We start from the raw sequence: 15,115 nt of genomic DNA on the forward strand, positions 1-15,115 counted from the left end.
CCCTTCTAAACTCTAACCTCCTACATCACTCCAGGGACACTGTTCCTCCCATCTGGCCTCTTGTCCATCCCCACTTTGCTTTGCCCCATAATTTGTGGTTGTGCCTTCAGCTATCTGGGTCCTAAAAGCTGGAAATCCCTCTCTAAGCCTCTCTAACTTTTTACCTCCTCCTTTTAAGTTGTTCCTTAAAACTTACCTCACCCGTCCAAATATTTCATGTGGCTCGAGGTCATATTTTGTCTGATAATGCTCCCGTGGAGCACTTTGGGACATTTTATTCCATTAAAGGTGCTATATAGATGCAAGTTGTTGTTGATGTGTGGCATGACAGAGGTGAATTCTAGGCTTAAAGTATTTCCAAAAGTGCTGCTTGGTTTGCAATAAATCTTTGCTTATATGTAACATGAAGGAATTGTCTGATATTAAATCCTTAATGTGAATTGACACTTTGGTATACATGACATGAAAGTATTACTGTGCATTACAGAAGTGCGTCCTGAGAAGCATGTAGCTGTGCTGTAAAATAATGATGTTCGGATGTTTATTTCAGATGAAATTCTTTATTTACTATTTTAGTCTTAACCAGTTTAAAAGCTAACCAAGTCAACACCTCTGCTAAAATAGAAGATAAGGAATTTCCATGTGAGCTGGTTGAATATTGGTGCGCTTACAGTGCGGTGTAACTTCAAGTTCTTTGTATTATCCTAGTTCAGATTTATTCCCTTTAGAAGTATGAAATTTGCTATTTTTCTAGGTCAATTCAGCATAGCACCACCTGGTAAAAACTTTTGATACTTGTAAAAATTTAATAAAATTGCATTCAGAAGTTTTTAGGTTTGGTGCTTATAAATTTTAGAGATATGACACACAGTAGGTTAAAACAATGTTTTTTCATCTTTGAAATGAAGATTGGTGCCAGGCCAGATAGATTCACTGGCTGACTGTAAGGAATCCAAATTGAAATTAATTATGTAGTTTTAATCTAATTCCTAGTTGCAATCCAGATCTTAGAATTTCCCATAATTTAGCACTAAACTGCCTTGAAAATGTTACAATGGTGGCTTGCAAAGGGGAGGAAAATGTGACGTTGATGAAATAAAGGATACTTTTCTAAGGTTGGGAATGAGGTGTGAGGTTGAGGAAGTGTAGTTGGAGTTTACTCAGCATCTCATACCCCCATTTTTCCTAGCCTTTGTGGCACAGTACCAGTTCTATCTCAGTAGCTGCGTTATGTGGGTTGACACAATTTATAGTACCTCCTTATACTGTTGTTGGGATAAGTACTGAAATACACATCCATACTGTGAAAATGCTTTTTTTGTTCTTTTGCGCAGTGGTTCTCTACCCTCTTGGGTTGAAGGACCCCTTTTCAAATGGATTAGTAATCATAGACCCCCATCTAAAATTATAATACTAAACAACACTCATAATATGAAAGCATGTAGAGATGGGTGTGTCTGCTTCTCACTGCAGGCTCTCTTCAATGATTTTAAAACATGAAATTGTGATTTTAACCAGTGTTCGATTGAAGCCATGTTGTATGGGTTATTATTTACACAGGAAGAATTTACATAAAGAGTTAATGGAAGTAATTATTTTTGAAATCTTATTTTTTAATACATGCTCTTTCACTTTGTGACCTGTTTCAGATAACTGGTGAACCTGCATTAAAGACAACCACTCTAAAATCACTTGGACTCACTGGTGGTAGTGCCATAATTAGGTAAGGAGCCAACTGTACTTGAGCAATTATATTTCAGTGAAAACTGTTACTGTTGAAGCTATGATCTCTACCTCTGTGATTAGCAGGAAGTAATCATAATAAATAGATGTCAACCGTTTGTAACCAAAATGTGTAGTTCAGGATTTTTGGCCCTGCCACAGAACTATTAGAAGAAAACTGTTTGGTGGGGGAACGTTGTTAATCAGAAATAAAACCAGAAATGTTGGAAGTGCACAGCAGACTTGGCTGAAAAGAGAACAAACAAGTTCATGTTTCAGGTGGAGACCTTTCAACAGACACCATTCTGATTTAGGGTCTTTAACTGAAACATGAATCTGTCTTTCCTCCTTTCAGACTGACCTGCTCTATATTCACAACAGTTTCTGTTATTAAAAAGGCCCATTTGCTGCGGATTGTATATGGCATATTGCTGCGAGCAGTATTTCCCAGCAAAACTTGCTGATAATTAAAATAGTTCTTTATGAGGTACTTAAATATTGTGAAAAGAGTTATTTTTCAGTATCTTACTCAGAGTAACTTGGAGTGCAGTATGGTAAATAAAATTAACTTGCCTGATAGCTGACAGTTTTGATATCTAATTAGACAAATCCTAAACTATTGAAATGAGATGACCCAGATTATCTTTTTAAAGAGTCGGCTATTAGTAGTAAGGCTTTTGTGGAAAGCTGGATTGATTAATGGCACTCACTACAGGACGAAATGAGGCAAGGGCATATTTGATTACTGAAGGGTGTTGTGGAGCTGAAAGAAAAGCATGTTTATAAGTGAAACAGCATGCAGTGCTGTAGCAATCAACGGGAGCAGGGTGGGGAAGTAAGACTTGCTCTTAAATGAAACTTGCTCTTATATGACTTGCTTTTAAGTGAATTAACCTGTTTTGAAAAGTAGTAATGGGCTCCATATGTTTCCGCGTAATCCTTATTTCATTTCTTCATATGGTACGTGTTAAAAGAAAATCCTGATACTTGACAGCCTTGGGACGGATTATATACTTCAGTTGGCAGGTGGAATGTAATTAAATTTTCAGGACAAATTCTCAAAAGCATTGTATTTTATTTTCTGCCATATTTGCATGGTTGAATGCAATTTCAGAAAATGAAGTATAGTAACTCTACCAAGTTCCAACACATTGAACAAAAATCACAAAGCTAATGAACCATCATGTTTTTGGAATGTGGCTGAGCTGGCATGGATGCATTTATTGCCCATCCCTAGTTGTGCCCAGAAACTAGTGGTAGGCCACCTTCTTGAACTGCTCATGTTTCACAGTCAATTTTTACAACCAAGTGACTTGCTGGGTCACTTCAGAGAGCGTTAAGAGTCAGCTACACTGTGTGGACTAGTCATGTATTTGGTCAGACCACATAGTATCCATTTAACGTTTACACAAAAACCTGGCAGTTTGATGTAATTTTTCTAAGCTATAGCCACAAATCACCAGGTTTATTGAATTGACTTTCATAACTTGCATTAATAGGGTTTGACTGCTAGGTTTGTGAGTCCACTACTGTAACCCTAATACATGACCGCTACTGATTTGACGATGGTAATTGATGTTTAGAATCAGAATGAGATACTATAGTCCTGGTGAACTAAACTTTACCATCATGAATTCCAACACAATATCCTTTATGGTTTTAAAACATGTAAATGCTTTTTTTAAAAGGTCAAAACACTTAGAAAATTATTTGTTTATTTTGGAAATAAGGTAATAAGGTATCAAACATGCAACCCCTAGTTTGGTATGCAATGTTGACAGTTCTATCCTGTAGCCTAGTGGGTGACCCATTACTCTTGCCATGGCTGCCTCTTCCTTCTTAACTGCCTTTCTCACTCGGCCACAAGTTTTAATTTATATCTATTTTTATGTGCATTCAGTTGACTTCAGTCATTGGGGGTGGACATAGATGGATCTTGTTTATTGTGAAACCTTTTTACCTTCAAAACATGTCTTTTGTGTGGTCTTGACCTATTAATTTGTCCCATTAATTTAGCTATTTGGTTTCTCCTTTCTCTCACGTTTACATAGAGAACTGATTTCTATAAGTTAAAATTTCTTGGTGTCCATTTTACGTGCTTTTGGTATTGAACTCGGGTGCACACCAGTATCGTGGCTGATATGCAGACTTCAATAAGGTCATTGGAGACCTGAGTCTGCAAGATCTCATTCTGACAGTCCTTCTTACGCAGCCATTTTGGTCAGCCTGCTTACCTCAAGGAAGTTCCTTAAACTACAATGGCCCCATCACCATGTGTCTTGGGCATCCTGGTTTGTTTAGTATACCTCTAACTCAGCGAAAGAAGAGGTTACATAGCTTGCCTGTGTTGACTTCTAATTATTCTTGTTTAGACAGCCCAGCGCTTTTCCTTTCTTTGCCTTTCTCTCCAGCATGCCTTGAAATTTCCCAGAAGTCTCTTGTAGACCAAGGAGAGAAAAGAAAAACAAAATAAATGAAAGCAAAATACTGCGGATGCTGGAAATCTGAAACAAAAATAGAAAATGCAGGAAAAGCTCAGCAGGTCTAACAGCGTCTGCGGAGAGAGAAACAGAGTTAACGTTTCAAGTCCCCTATGACTTTTCTTCAGAGAAAAGAAACCTTCCCTAAGGTTATTTATGAGCAAAATTCCTTCAAAGAGAAGGAAACACCTCAGTTGTAAAATGATTAACTGCATATATGCTTTAGGTCACAAAGAAAAGGCATTAATATCAATGAACTAAAACTGTTGTAATTCAGTGTTGGACTAAATGAAAAATGGGAAACACAATACCTGTATATGTAGAGACATTGTGCACTAACATTATTATTCCTGGCATATTCCAGTGGTGCAATAAGCACTTTTACATTATATTAAGCAAGTACTTTGCGCCTTACATACTTTGGAAAGGAGTACAGGTTCAAAGACAACATGGAGAAAATAATTTCTCTGCAACTGGCACAAAGAGAAGCATCATCTACATGGATATATTGAGGTTTAAGGAGGCCGCAGGATAAAAAGCTTAATATATGAAAGAGTGCTCCAGAATTGAAGATGCCACATCTGAATCATGCTGAATAGTTCCAATCTAGCTGAAATGAATTTGGAAAAGTATCAAGGAACTAAAAGGCATTGGAGAAGGAGGTAAGGAAATAAACCATTTACATCAAGAATCAGAAAAATCTCAACTGAAGCTTTTGTATAAACTGCACTAATGCAGCCGCCTTTGCTACAGTCTTGTGTAGCATTTGAGAATAAAAATCACAAAATGTTTTTGTATGCACTGTTTGCAGTGTTAATTTAGTTTTTAAAAAAAAATGAATGTTGTTACAGCAATATATTCTGTTATGTAATCTGTTCTACAAATGTTGTTTTATTCTGTTCACAGCAATACAGATTGCAACCAAGCTTTGGAAGGACCCTTGCCTCATTCACAGTTGTACAAAGTACTGGTTGCTGAGCTTTAGAAGGATCTGTGGCAAGGTAGCATTCTGTTTTACAGGTGGTGAGTGGGACAGCAACCCATCGACTGTAGAAGTGGATACTGACTCAGAATCTCAATCTAAAGGTCTTGGATGCTCGACGGAGATCATTTGGGCAAAATCCTGGAGTAAAATGCAGGGTTTGCCTCGGAGTAGTGAGTCAGTTTGTGCCACCACCTGTGGGTCATGCCAGTTGCACAATGTTATCAGGCTGAATATTGTGACAAGACTTTTCAATGGCCTGGGGAAACAAGTGCTTATCCTCATACAGCAGACTTTCAGATGGCAGATATTAACAGTGTTAGAAGCCACTACTTTGAGACACAATTGACACTAAATGTCATAATTACCATTCTTGACTTTGAAGCAGTGCAATTTGCTGTAAGTAACGTGAAATTTTGGCAGTTATGCACTTGGATCCTGTTGCTTCATTTTTTGGGGGCTCTGTGACCTTTCTCGTCACATGGATTCATTGTTGCTGTTGACTTTCCTCTTTGACACTCCTTTTGAGATAATTGATACAGTTCCATCAATACACTGCACTGCCTAGAGGTGAAAAAAAAATGAGGAAAAAGGCTTTAGTTTTTATTGAACTTTATGGGCTACTTTGAAATGGTGACTGTTATTTGTGGAAGCATGACTGAAATTTTGAGCACAGAAAGATCCACAAAAAGCAGTGATGATGAATGAATGACCAGTTGATCTATTTGTCACAGTGCGGTTGAGGCAGGAATGCTAGTCAGTACATTGAGAGAACTCCTTGCCCTGAGTAGTGCTGCCAGATTTTAAAGCCTATGCTAGCAGGTGGACAGTTCAACATTCCAACCGAAGAATAGAACTTCTGGCAACGTATTACTCTACTAGTATTTCACTGGTGTCAGTTGAGATTATGTGCTGAAGTCTTGGAGTGGGCTTTCATCCCACAACCTTTTGATTCGGGGCAACCAACTGAGCCAAGCCACCTGGTAGCCTTTTGTGGCTGATGGGAAAAAAATTGTGCCAAAAAGACATTGTTTGAGGACATGTTTGAATGAAATAAATAACCCTGCTTCCAACGAACATATGGTTGCTTCTAGACTTTTGACTTTGGTCTCCATTTTCTGCCCTCATCTTTATTTGCATAGGTCAAGTTACCTTGTTTATACATCCTAAGATGGTAAATTTGTATATCTTAATCTTAGTATCTATATCTTAGTATTTTAAATTAAATAGCATTCCAAGCTGAGCAATACTGTTTCAACCACCTTGATTCTTAGTTTTTTGAAAGTAATACTCTTTGCCTCACAGCATTAGCTAATTCAGATACTGCCCTACTAAACAAAGTAAACAGTTTCAGTGGTTAGCAGAGCTAAATATGCGACCTAGCCTTTAATTCTTTATCTTTCTTTCATACAGGTATGTTTTGAAGAGATTCACTGTGGATGGACAAAATGAACCAATGGATTTGGCAGCAATTTCTGACAAACAGCCAGCGAACAAATCTGAATCCAAAACCGTACTGATTGAGGTTGTTGATGGCTCTCCATCTGAACCAGACTCTGTTCATTCTCTGGAGGATTCTAGTCCTGATGGGTTGAGCACAGAGATTAACTCGAGCAAAACTGTGGAGGTTTTTGCTGAAAAGAAAGTGCCACCAATGGACTTGACGCAAGAACACAGTAAAGACATTACAGACCCTTTCCAAAAGAAAGATGAAAGCAAATTGCCAATTGAGCAGATCAGCTCAGAGCCATCAAAAAAGCCAAGTGATGGTTCAGCACAGCCTGCTGCTCCTGAGCCAGGTCCTCCCTCAGAATGTCGTGACGTTTCGGACCACGGTGCCTCATCCACGAAACAAAATGAAAGTCCTGTGCTTATCCCCTTTCCAGCGGGTGGTCAGCGACTGGGCCAATCAGAAATGGATCAAAAACACTTTACCCCTGAAAAACCATCAAAGGCAACACACTCTTCTACAGCAGCTGGTCCACCACATCCAAAGAAATCAAAAACTGTTCTTCAGCAGTCGCCACTGAAGGTAGGAAGTTAGACGCTAGTTTTGTTTGAAAGATTTTGTCCATTGCTGATGCAGCAGGTGCAAGGAAGCTCAATTTATTTTGGCCCCTTAATTTGTAGTTGCAAGTCCTGCTGTTAAATTAAAACTTCAGTGTTTGCATTTCTCCCGGCATCTTTGTTTCTAAAGTTACTATGTAAGTATGAAAGTCTTCAATTCCAACAGAAGAGTTTTGTTCTTCTCTTTGCAGATAGCATCTGTTCTAACAACTGTGATGTGATAGTCATGTAGCAACTTAAAAAACAGCCCTTTTTATTTTTGGCATCCCCAGCCTTTCCTTCCTCTGATAATCCTAGGCTTTTAAAACCCAAGTTTCGTTTTACTTAGTCACTTCCTTTGACTTGCCTTGTCTGACTTTGAATCTTCTTGATGCTGAATTACATGATGAAAGTTGTTCTTCCTTCGATGTTTATTCCAAACTACTCTCTTAACTGGCTCGCTTTAAGAATTCAAGAAGTTTCCAGTTACGAACGTTCAGTTCCTTGGCTAGGTAATCACATCCTATCTACACTGTTGTAAACAAATGATGGGGATTGCTCACAAAAACTGTTAGAAGTGTGAGAATCCTTGATAAAACTTCCCTGTTTGTCACCTTTGGCAGCCTATATCTGACCACAGACCAAATGTTAAACCTCTATTTGGCAAACTACAGAACAAAGCTTTTGCTTCAGGATTTCATGTCGTCCCGAGCTATGTAAGCATTGGGCCTAAGGAGGATCGCCTAATCCATGCCGGAAGGTATCCTCTAAAATGTGAGAACTATTGCTGGACAAAACGGTTATATAAAATTTGACTGAAGCAGCAGCATAAGAGTTGCTGATGTTTAAGGCAGACCTCCAGAGAGAGCTACTGTTCCTGTATTTGCATCCAAATTAGTTCAAAATATTTGTACAGAAAGCCAGTAACAAAGCTTCACACCATTATTACTGACTACGCAACCATGGTTGCTGGAAAATGCAGTGGCCATCAAAAATTCTCTGGCTTGCTTGGAGAGTAGCTGTCTCAGCATAGGCACAAAACTGTTGCCCAATTCAAACCCAGGAAGTGGAAATGTAATCGTGGCCTATTAGGACTAATATTTTGGTGTCAGAGGCAGTGGTAGTTTCACCTGAAAGTGCTTATTTTTGACACTAGGCTGAATTTCCCCACCTTTGGTCCTGCTGTCCTGAAAATGCCTTTTTCAGGTCAGTAATCTGCTCAGCACAGCAACAAGACTGTTGGTATAATCTCCTAGAAAGCATCCAATTAAGAAGGCATCTATGGGACCCCTATCCAATTTGGGATGTTGGGTGGATTGAGGAGGCGGAAGGGCGTTTCATTGCAGCGATTGCGAGGGCGGCTGGCAGCCTTCACTGTGTCTGCAGTGAGAGTGCTCCTGAGGTGAATGGGATGAGAGGGGACAAGAAAAAATGGAGGTGCAAAACAACTGGAGGAAAAGGTAACCACTTCTACACCACCAGCATTATCCATGCCATCGGTCACCAGTGATAACCATGTAGTTGCAAACCTCTACCTGTGGATGACTTCAGGCTTGTCAATTTACACTGTTAATATACGGATTGATGTTACTTACATGGCACCCTCACCTCGGCTTTCCACTTTGCACTTGCCTCCTATGAGTTGACGAACTGACAGAACAGGCTTAACATTATAGGCCAAATACACTTGCTTAAACACAGATCTGTTTTTTGTTTTGCACCCCAAGAGTTCCCTTATCTTATGAAATCTTTAAGGTTCATTCAATTTTCTTGGGAGCAACTCACTGCTCTCTGGAATTCACTCTGATATCTCTACACTGTTCCAGCTAATTTGCCAAGGTACAAGATTTCACTGGCGTTCTTCCATTAGCTTTTGGCTAAGCGACCCTCCAATTTCTTTACCAACCTCACGACTCTGGATTCCACACGTCCAGCACGGGCCTCTCTGCAACTCTTGTGCAGTGGCTTAAAATGTCATGGCCTGTTTCCAGGTAGAAATGCAAAGCTTTCCTTAATTCTAGGAAACCACATGAATAACTTATCCTTTCACTGGGATAGCTGCAGAAGTGATGTCTCCAGTTCTTTAGCTAAGTAAGCCCACCTGCCACTTTATAATCTTACCTTTCTAGATGTGAACCTCTATATGATCCCAACCTTTTAAGTGCCTCAAACTCCAAGCTTGTTTGAATTGAACTTCGTTCAGGATTGTTACCACATACAGTTAAAACTTTAATTCCTAAAGCTAAAAGTTATATTCTAAAGCATATGACTTATGAACTAGATATTTGCACAACCTGAATTGGCTTCCCTCTTTGCCAGCTGGGCTGCCATCAGAGTATAGAAACCGCTTCTGGGAAAAGCGTGAGGAGATTGGAACACACCGGCATTCCTGACTGACATCACTTTTTTTCTAGTTATCCTCATACCCCACCCCATCCAAAGAGGTGGTAAAATTCCACCCCTCCCAGGTATCTGAAATGAAATTGCTCCATCCTGCAGCTCAAGGGTACCTCACCTTGTTGGATGCAAAATTTGCTGGAAAGATAAGTACTTGCCAATTTGGGAGTCTTGTGCTTTTTTCAGTGATGAAGGTAGAAGTCCTCCAATTACTTCTCTGATTTTCTTCCATCATCTGTAGGTTACGGGGATAAGGCAGGGGAGTGGGACTAGGTAGAATGCTCTTTCAGAGAGCCAGCGCAGACTCGATGGGCTGAATGGCCTTCTGCACTGTAACGATTCTGTGGATTATTTGTTATGACGTGACAGGTGTTTAAGAAACTATGATGCTAACAGTTGGATCTTCTAAGTTGATGAAATACGGAAACCACTGATTCTTCATTTTAAGTAGAGAATGTTCCATCCCTTTCTCAAGGCAGGATAAGTTTACTTGCTCTTTTCTGTCCACAGAAGTTACTGCTTGGACCATCTCATCAGTACTGGTGATTAACAATTGGCTTTGAGAGAGACTTTTGTGTGAATAGCTTAAAATACCAAGGTGCAGGAACTTACGACTTATTGTCCTTAACATTGGGTGGCGTTCCCTATATATCCTTACAGGTGTTGGCTGTTGCTTAGTGATAGCATTCTTGCCTCTGAGTCACAAGTAGTGGGTCCAAATCCCTCTCCATAGACTGAGTACAAAATCTAGGCTGACACTGGGGAAATGTTGCACTGTTGGAGGTGTCGTCATCAGATGAGAATTTAAAATGAGGCCATATCTGCCCTTTCAGGTGGATGTAAAAGATTCATGGCACTATTTTGAAGAAGAGCAGGAGAGTTTTACCTGGTGTCCTGGCCAATATTTATTTGTCAGCCAACATGATTAAAGCAGATATCTGGTTATTGTCATATTGCTTTTTGTGCAATCTTGACTGGTGCAAATGGTTGATGCTGGACTACACTTCAGTAATACTTCATTGGCTTTAAACATTTTGGGATTACCTTAGACACTGTATAAATGCAAGTTATTTCTTTATTCAGATTTAAATGGGAATTCTCCCATCCTTCCCTAGGTATGCCCATTCACGCTGCCATACAACTACACAGATGCAGGCCTGCTACCTGGTGTCTGCCTCAAATGCTTGGTATTGATGCGTGATGGGTCAGTGAATGTTGGCCTATTTGGAGAAGCAGAAGAGGGAAGGGCACCACAGTCAAACCCAAATCTATCTCTGGCTTTTTAAAAAAAAAGAAATGTGTTAATTAAAGTGAGAGAATTACTGCTGTGAAAATGGAAAACTTTCCACTGAAATGACCAGTGTCGACGTGGAGCACCTTTGCGTCAGATGTAGTACAACTTGGTGCACAGTGAAGTTCCCTCTATCTACTGTTCAATAATGTGCTTCAGGACAGCACCTTCTACTGCATCATTGAAGCATTTTCCCATACACTAGTCATGCTTGGATCTTGCTGAGTGATATTGCCAATCAGTTCCAAATTAGAGGTCAGTTTTGTGTTTGTGCACACCTGGAACTGGGTTGAGGCTGTCTAAATTCATTCCACAGATATCCGCAGATAGCGTTTTGAGTTGGGAACATTGGATGTTTAATTTCTCCCTTGTCCAAAGTCACTGAGGTTAGAGGTTATACTGAGGCAACTGACATTGCAGCTGGCATTAGCTGATTTAACATGGATAGTCGGGGTCTCTCCTGTTCTGTGGCTGTTCTTCATTAGACCATCCAGCTACCAACTGAACCATCAAGGAACTCTGTTCAAAAGTTAGTTTAACTAGACTTCATTTAACACGTTTTAAACACAAGCAAAATTTCAGTTCAAATACACCTTTCTGTCAAATGTGAATGATATTTTTAAATTTTCAGACTCTTGTGTTGAATATGAATCTGGCATTGCATAAGGTGCTCTTCCCTCATTATACTTTCAAGTCACTAGAAATTCTTCATTTAGCACCAATATTTCTTCAATTGTTCTCCTTTGGAATCTTTTGATTTTTCAAACTACTTCTGTATTGTAATTTTTTTTGTCTTGAAGCGAGAGTTAAAATTGCTTTGATTCATGCATCTTCATTGGGTCTGATGTTGTCAAGGCCTCTATATTAATGCAAGTTCGTTCTTTTCAAGCAACATCTCTTTACTTGTCTACACTCCCACCCTTCACTGTGAATTCATCCCATTGAGCATGTCATTCTTTTCTCCTGACCTCAGCCCTCAATTGTCCAGATTTTGGTGGCAAACCACATTGCTGCTGTGCTGTTTATTTGATCAGGTTTATGACTAGGAATCCTGCTATTGTGATAAATTTATTGGTAGCTAAGACTTCTCAGTTTTATTTAACCAGGAATTGGGACAGGGCAGTATATGGGCTGTATAAGCTCATGTATGTGAGCAGACTGCATATTCTTACGAATGTGTACCTGAGTAGTAATATGCTCTTCAGCAAGCAAAATTCAATCAGACTTTTTATGATCCACCTAAATCTGAAAAGGAACTCAGTTATATAATGAATATGATGGTGTTCTTTTCTTTTGCACAAAATACATTTCTGAAAATACATTCAGCTGTTCACGATGTAAGTAAAGCTTTGGGCGAAAAGAGACGGCAAGTGAAGTATGACTCATTGGTTGGCAGAATATGTGGTATAATGTTACCATCTTACATAGCAAGATTGCCCCCAGTGGAACAGAGTGCATTTGTAAGACTTTAAGCCTGCAGCATATAAGAGGTATAAAACTGAATGTTAGAATGTATAGTTAAGCTAAATAATTGACTATCAGGTCCAAGTATTATATAGTGTAAATTAAGACATCTTCTGACTTTCATTTATGTAAAGTTAGGATGCTGTTCCCTTAATTTTCTGGATGTTGCATTGTCTTTTGCACTTTTGTTAAAGATAGTACTGGTTTGAATCATGCATTTATAATCATGAACAGTCCAATTGAAACCACAATTGAAGTGTGTTCTAATGCATAGTTTGGCCCACTACTTGCCAAATTTACAGCTTTTGATGCAGAATTAATTACAAGTTTCATAACGGCATGATAAAGACTTAATTTCTTTACGGTTATTTTTAGTATTATGCCTCCCAAGATGTTATTACAAATTGGATTTCCTACAGCCAGACCTATTAGAAGGTGGAAATTATTTTGATATTGTGACTTACTGGAAAAAATCCAGCAGTCCGAGGGGATGTCAAAATGAGAACTGGATAAGTGGATTATATTGTGTATAATGCACAACTGCTTGGGGCAAGACACCCAAGTTTGAACTTCTGTATTGAAAGGAGAAAGATCAGAAACTGTCCTTATACTAACAAGTAACAAAACCTAATAACACTCAACTATCGTCCTGGGAGACTGTTCTGTCTATCCAGTCCTTTCAGTTGGAAAGAATTGACTGAGAGTGGTGGCAGGAGCTAAAATTAGAATGATTACAAAAAAAATGAATGACATTACAAATGGAAATATTTTTCAGTTTTTTTGGGAAAATCTACCAACAAATACACACAGAAACATCAATGTTTTGATTCGTTGGCAGTTAGCAATGCATACCAGAGTTCAGATGGCAACCACAAAAGTGAAGTCTGAGTGATTCATGAATGCTTTTTCTAGATTATACATCAGTCACTTCCTTGTAGGATACCATCCTTTTGATTTGTTATAATGAATTGAGGAAAAATTCTTTCACCCAGAAGGTGGTTTGATCTGGAACTCACTGTCCCAAAGAGGTAGTAGAGACAGGAACCTTGCTTGCAATTTAAAAAATGACCTTGGAAGTGCCACAATTACTGGGCTAGTGACCAAGAGCTGGAAAGTGGTATTAATTGTATAATAATTTAATATTTGATTGTGTTCAGGTGGTAGGTATGTCAATAATGTATATCTTTGTAAATAAAAGATTAGACTGAAGTTCTATCCTTCACCACCTGGCTTTGTGAAATAGAATAAGTGCAATGACACTGCTGTTCTGGCTGGCACAAATACAATGGCCTCCTTCTGTGCTGTAAATTTTCAATGCAAATAATAATGCTATTAAAATAGTGCAGAAAATTAACCAAGCACCTATTGTAATGTCATGATTTTTGAAACAGCAAAATTAGATAGCTGTTAAAACTATAGAGCATATATAAAATTTACAGTAATCATGGAAGGGATTATAAATGTGCCTGCCTTACAATAGAACACAAGAAATAGAAGCAGGAGTAGACCATATGGCCTGTTGAACCTGCTTCCCCCATTTAATACAATCATGGCTGATCTTGGGCTTCAACTCCATTTTCCCGTCCATTCCCCATATTCCTTAATTCCCTGAGAGACCAAAAACCTATCTATCCCAATCTTAAATGTATTCAACAGTGGAGTATCCACAACCATCTGGGGTAGAGAATTCTAAAGATTCATAACCCTTTGAGTGAAGCAATTTCTCCTCATCTCAGTCCTAAATGATTGGCCTCTTATCCTGAGACTCGGCCCCCTAGTTTTAGATTTCCTGATCAGCGGAAACAATCTCTATGTCTACCCTATCAAGCCCCTTCAGAATTTTCTAGGTTTCAATGAAATTACCTCTTACTCTTCCAAACTTCAAAGAATATAAGCCCAATTTATTCAGCTTATCTCATTTTAGGACAACTCCCTCATCTCAGGGACCAATTTAGAGAATCTCCACTGTACCAACTCCAATGCAAGTATATCCTTTCTTAAATGTAGAGGCCAAAACTGCATAAAGTATTCAAGATGTGGTCTCACCAAACCCCTGTACAATTGTAGCAAGACTTCCTTATTTTTTTACTTCAATCCCCTTGCAATAAGGCATTTGCCTTCCTAATTGCTTGCTGCACATTTTTTTTATTCGTTCATGGGATGTGGGTGTCGCTGGCTAGGCAAGCATTTATTGCCCACCCCAAATTGCCCTTGTTCAGAGGGCATTTAGGAGTCAACCACATTGCTGTGGGTCTGGAGTCACATGTAGGCCAGACCAGGTAAGGACAGCAGATTTCCTTCCCTAAAGGACATTAGTGAACCAGATGGTTTTTTTTACAATAATCGACAATGGTTTCATGGTCATCATTAGAGTTTTAATTCCAGATTTTTATTGAAATCAAATTCTACCATCTGCTGTGGCGGGATTCAAACCTAGGTCTCCCCAGAGCATTACCCTGGGTCTCTGGATTGCTAGTCCAGTGACAATACTGCTACACCATTGCCTCCCCCTGCATGCTAACTTGTATGTCCCTGTATGAGCACACCCAAGTCTCTTTGAACATCGACTAAAATTAGGGTGGTAAAGAGGGCTTTAAGCTAAATAGTGGGGCTAGGGATCAAATTTGGGATAAGTGATAAATTGAAAGACAAGGCAAGATAGGAATAAAAGAAATTATGATCAGAGCGTGACAAGAAGGGATGGAGTGTACAAACTAAGAGTACACTGGGACA

General features: G+C 39.1%; 1 protein-coding gene and 1 long non-coding RNA gene across 4 annotated transcripts in view; one reads left to right on the forward strand and one right to left on the reverse strand.

Annotated features, from left to right (window-relative positions):
• LOC144699875 (uncharacterized) overlaps positions 1–15,115 on the reverse strand; it is a 425,222-nt gene that overhangs the window by 187,979 nt on the left and 222,128 nt on the right. The window lies entirely within an intron of this gene.
• The window catches only part of aspscr1 (ASPSCR1 tether for SLC2A4, UBX domain containing), a 200,490-nt gene that overhangs the window by 64,251 nt on the left and 121,124 nt on the right, over positions 1–15,115 (forward strand). For all 3 annotated transcript variants that reach the window (XM_078571200.1, XM_078571201.1, XM_078571203.1), the window contains 2 exons: positions 1,650–1,723; positions 6,598–7,216. In XM_078571200.1, coding sequence (XP_078427326.1) covers positions 1,650–1,723; positions 6,598–7,216 — 693 coding nt within the window. The remainder of the gene's footprint in view (positions 1–1,649; positions 1,724–6,597; positions 7,217–15,115) is intronic.

This window comes from Cetorhinus maximus, chromosome 24, assembly GCF_964194155.1.
Source record: "Cetorhinus maximus chromosome 24, sCetMax3.hap1.1, whole genome shotgun sequence".
Classification (NCBI taxonomy): Eukaryota; Metazoa; Chordata; class Chondrichthyes; order Lamniformes; family Cetorhinidae; genus Cetorhinus; species Cetorhinus maximus.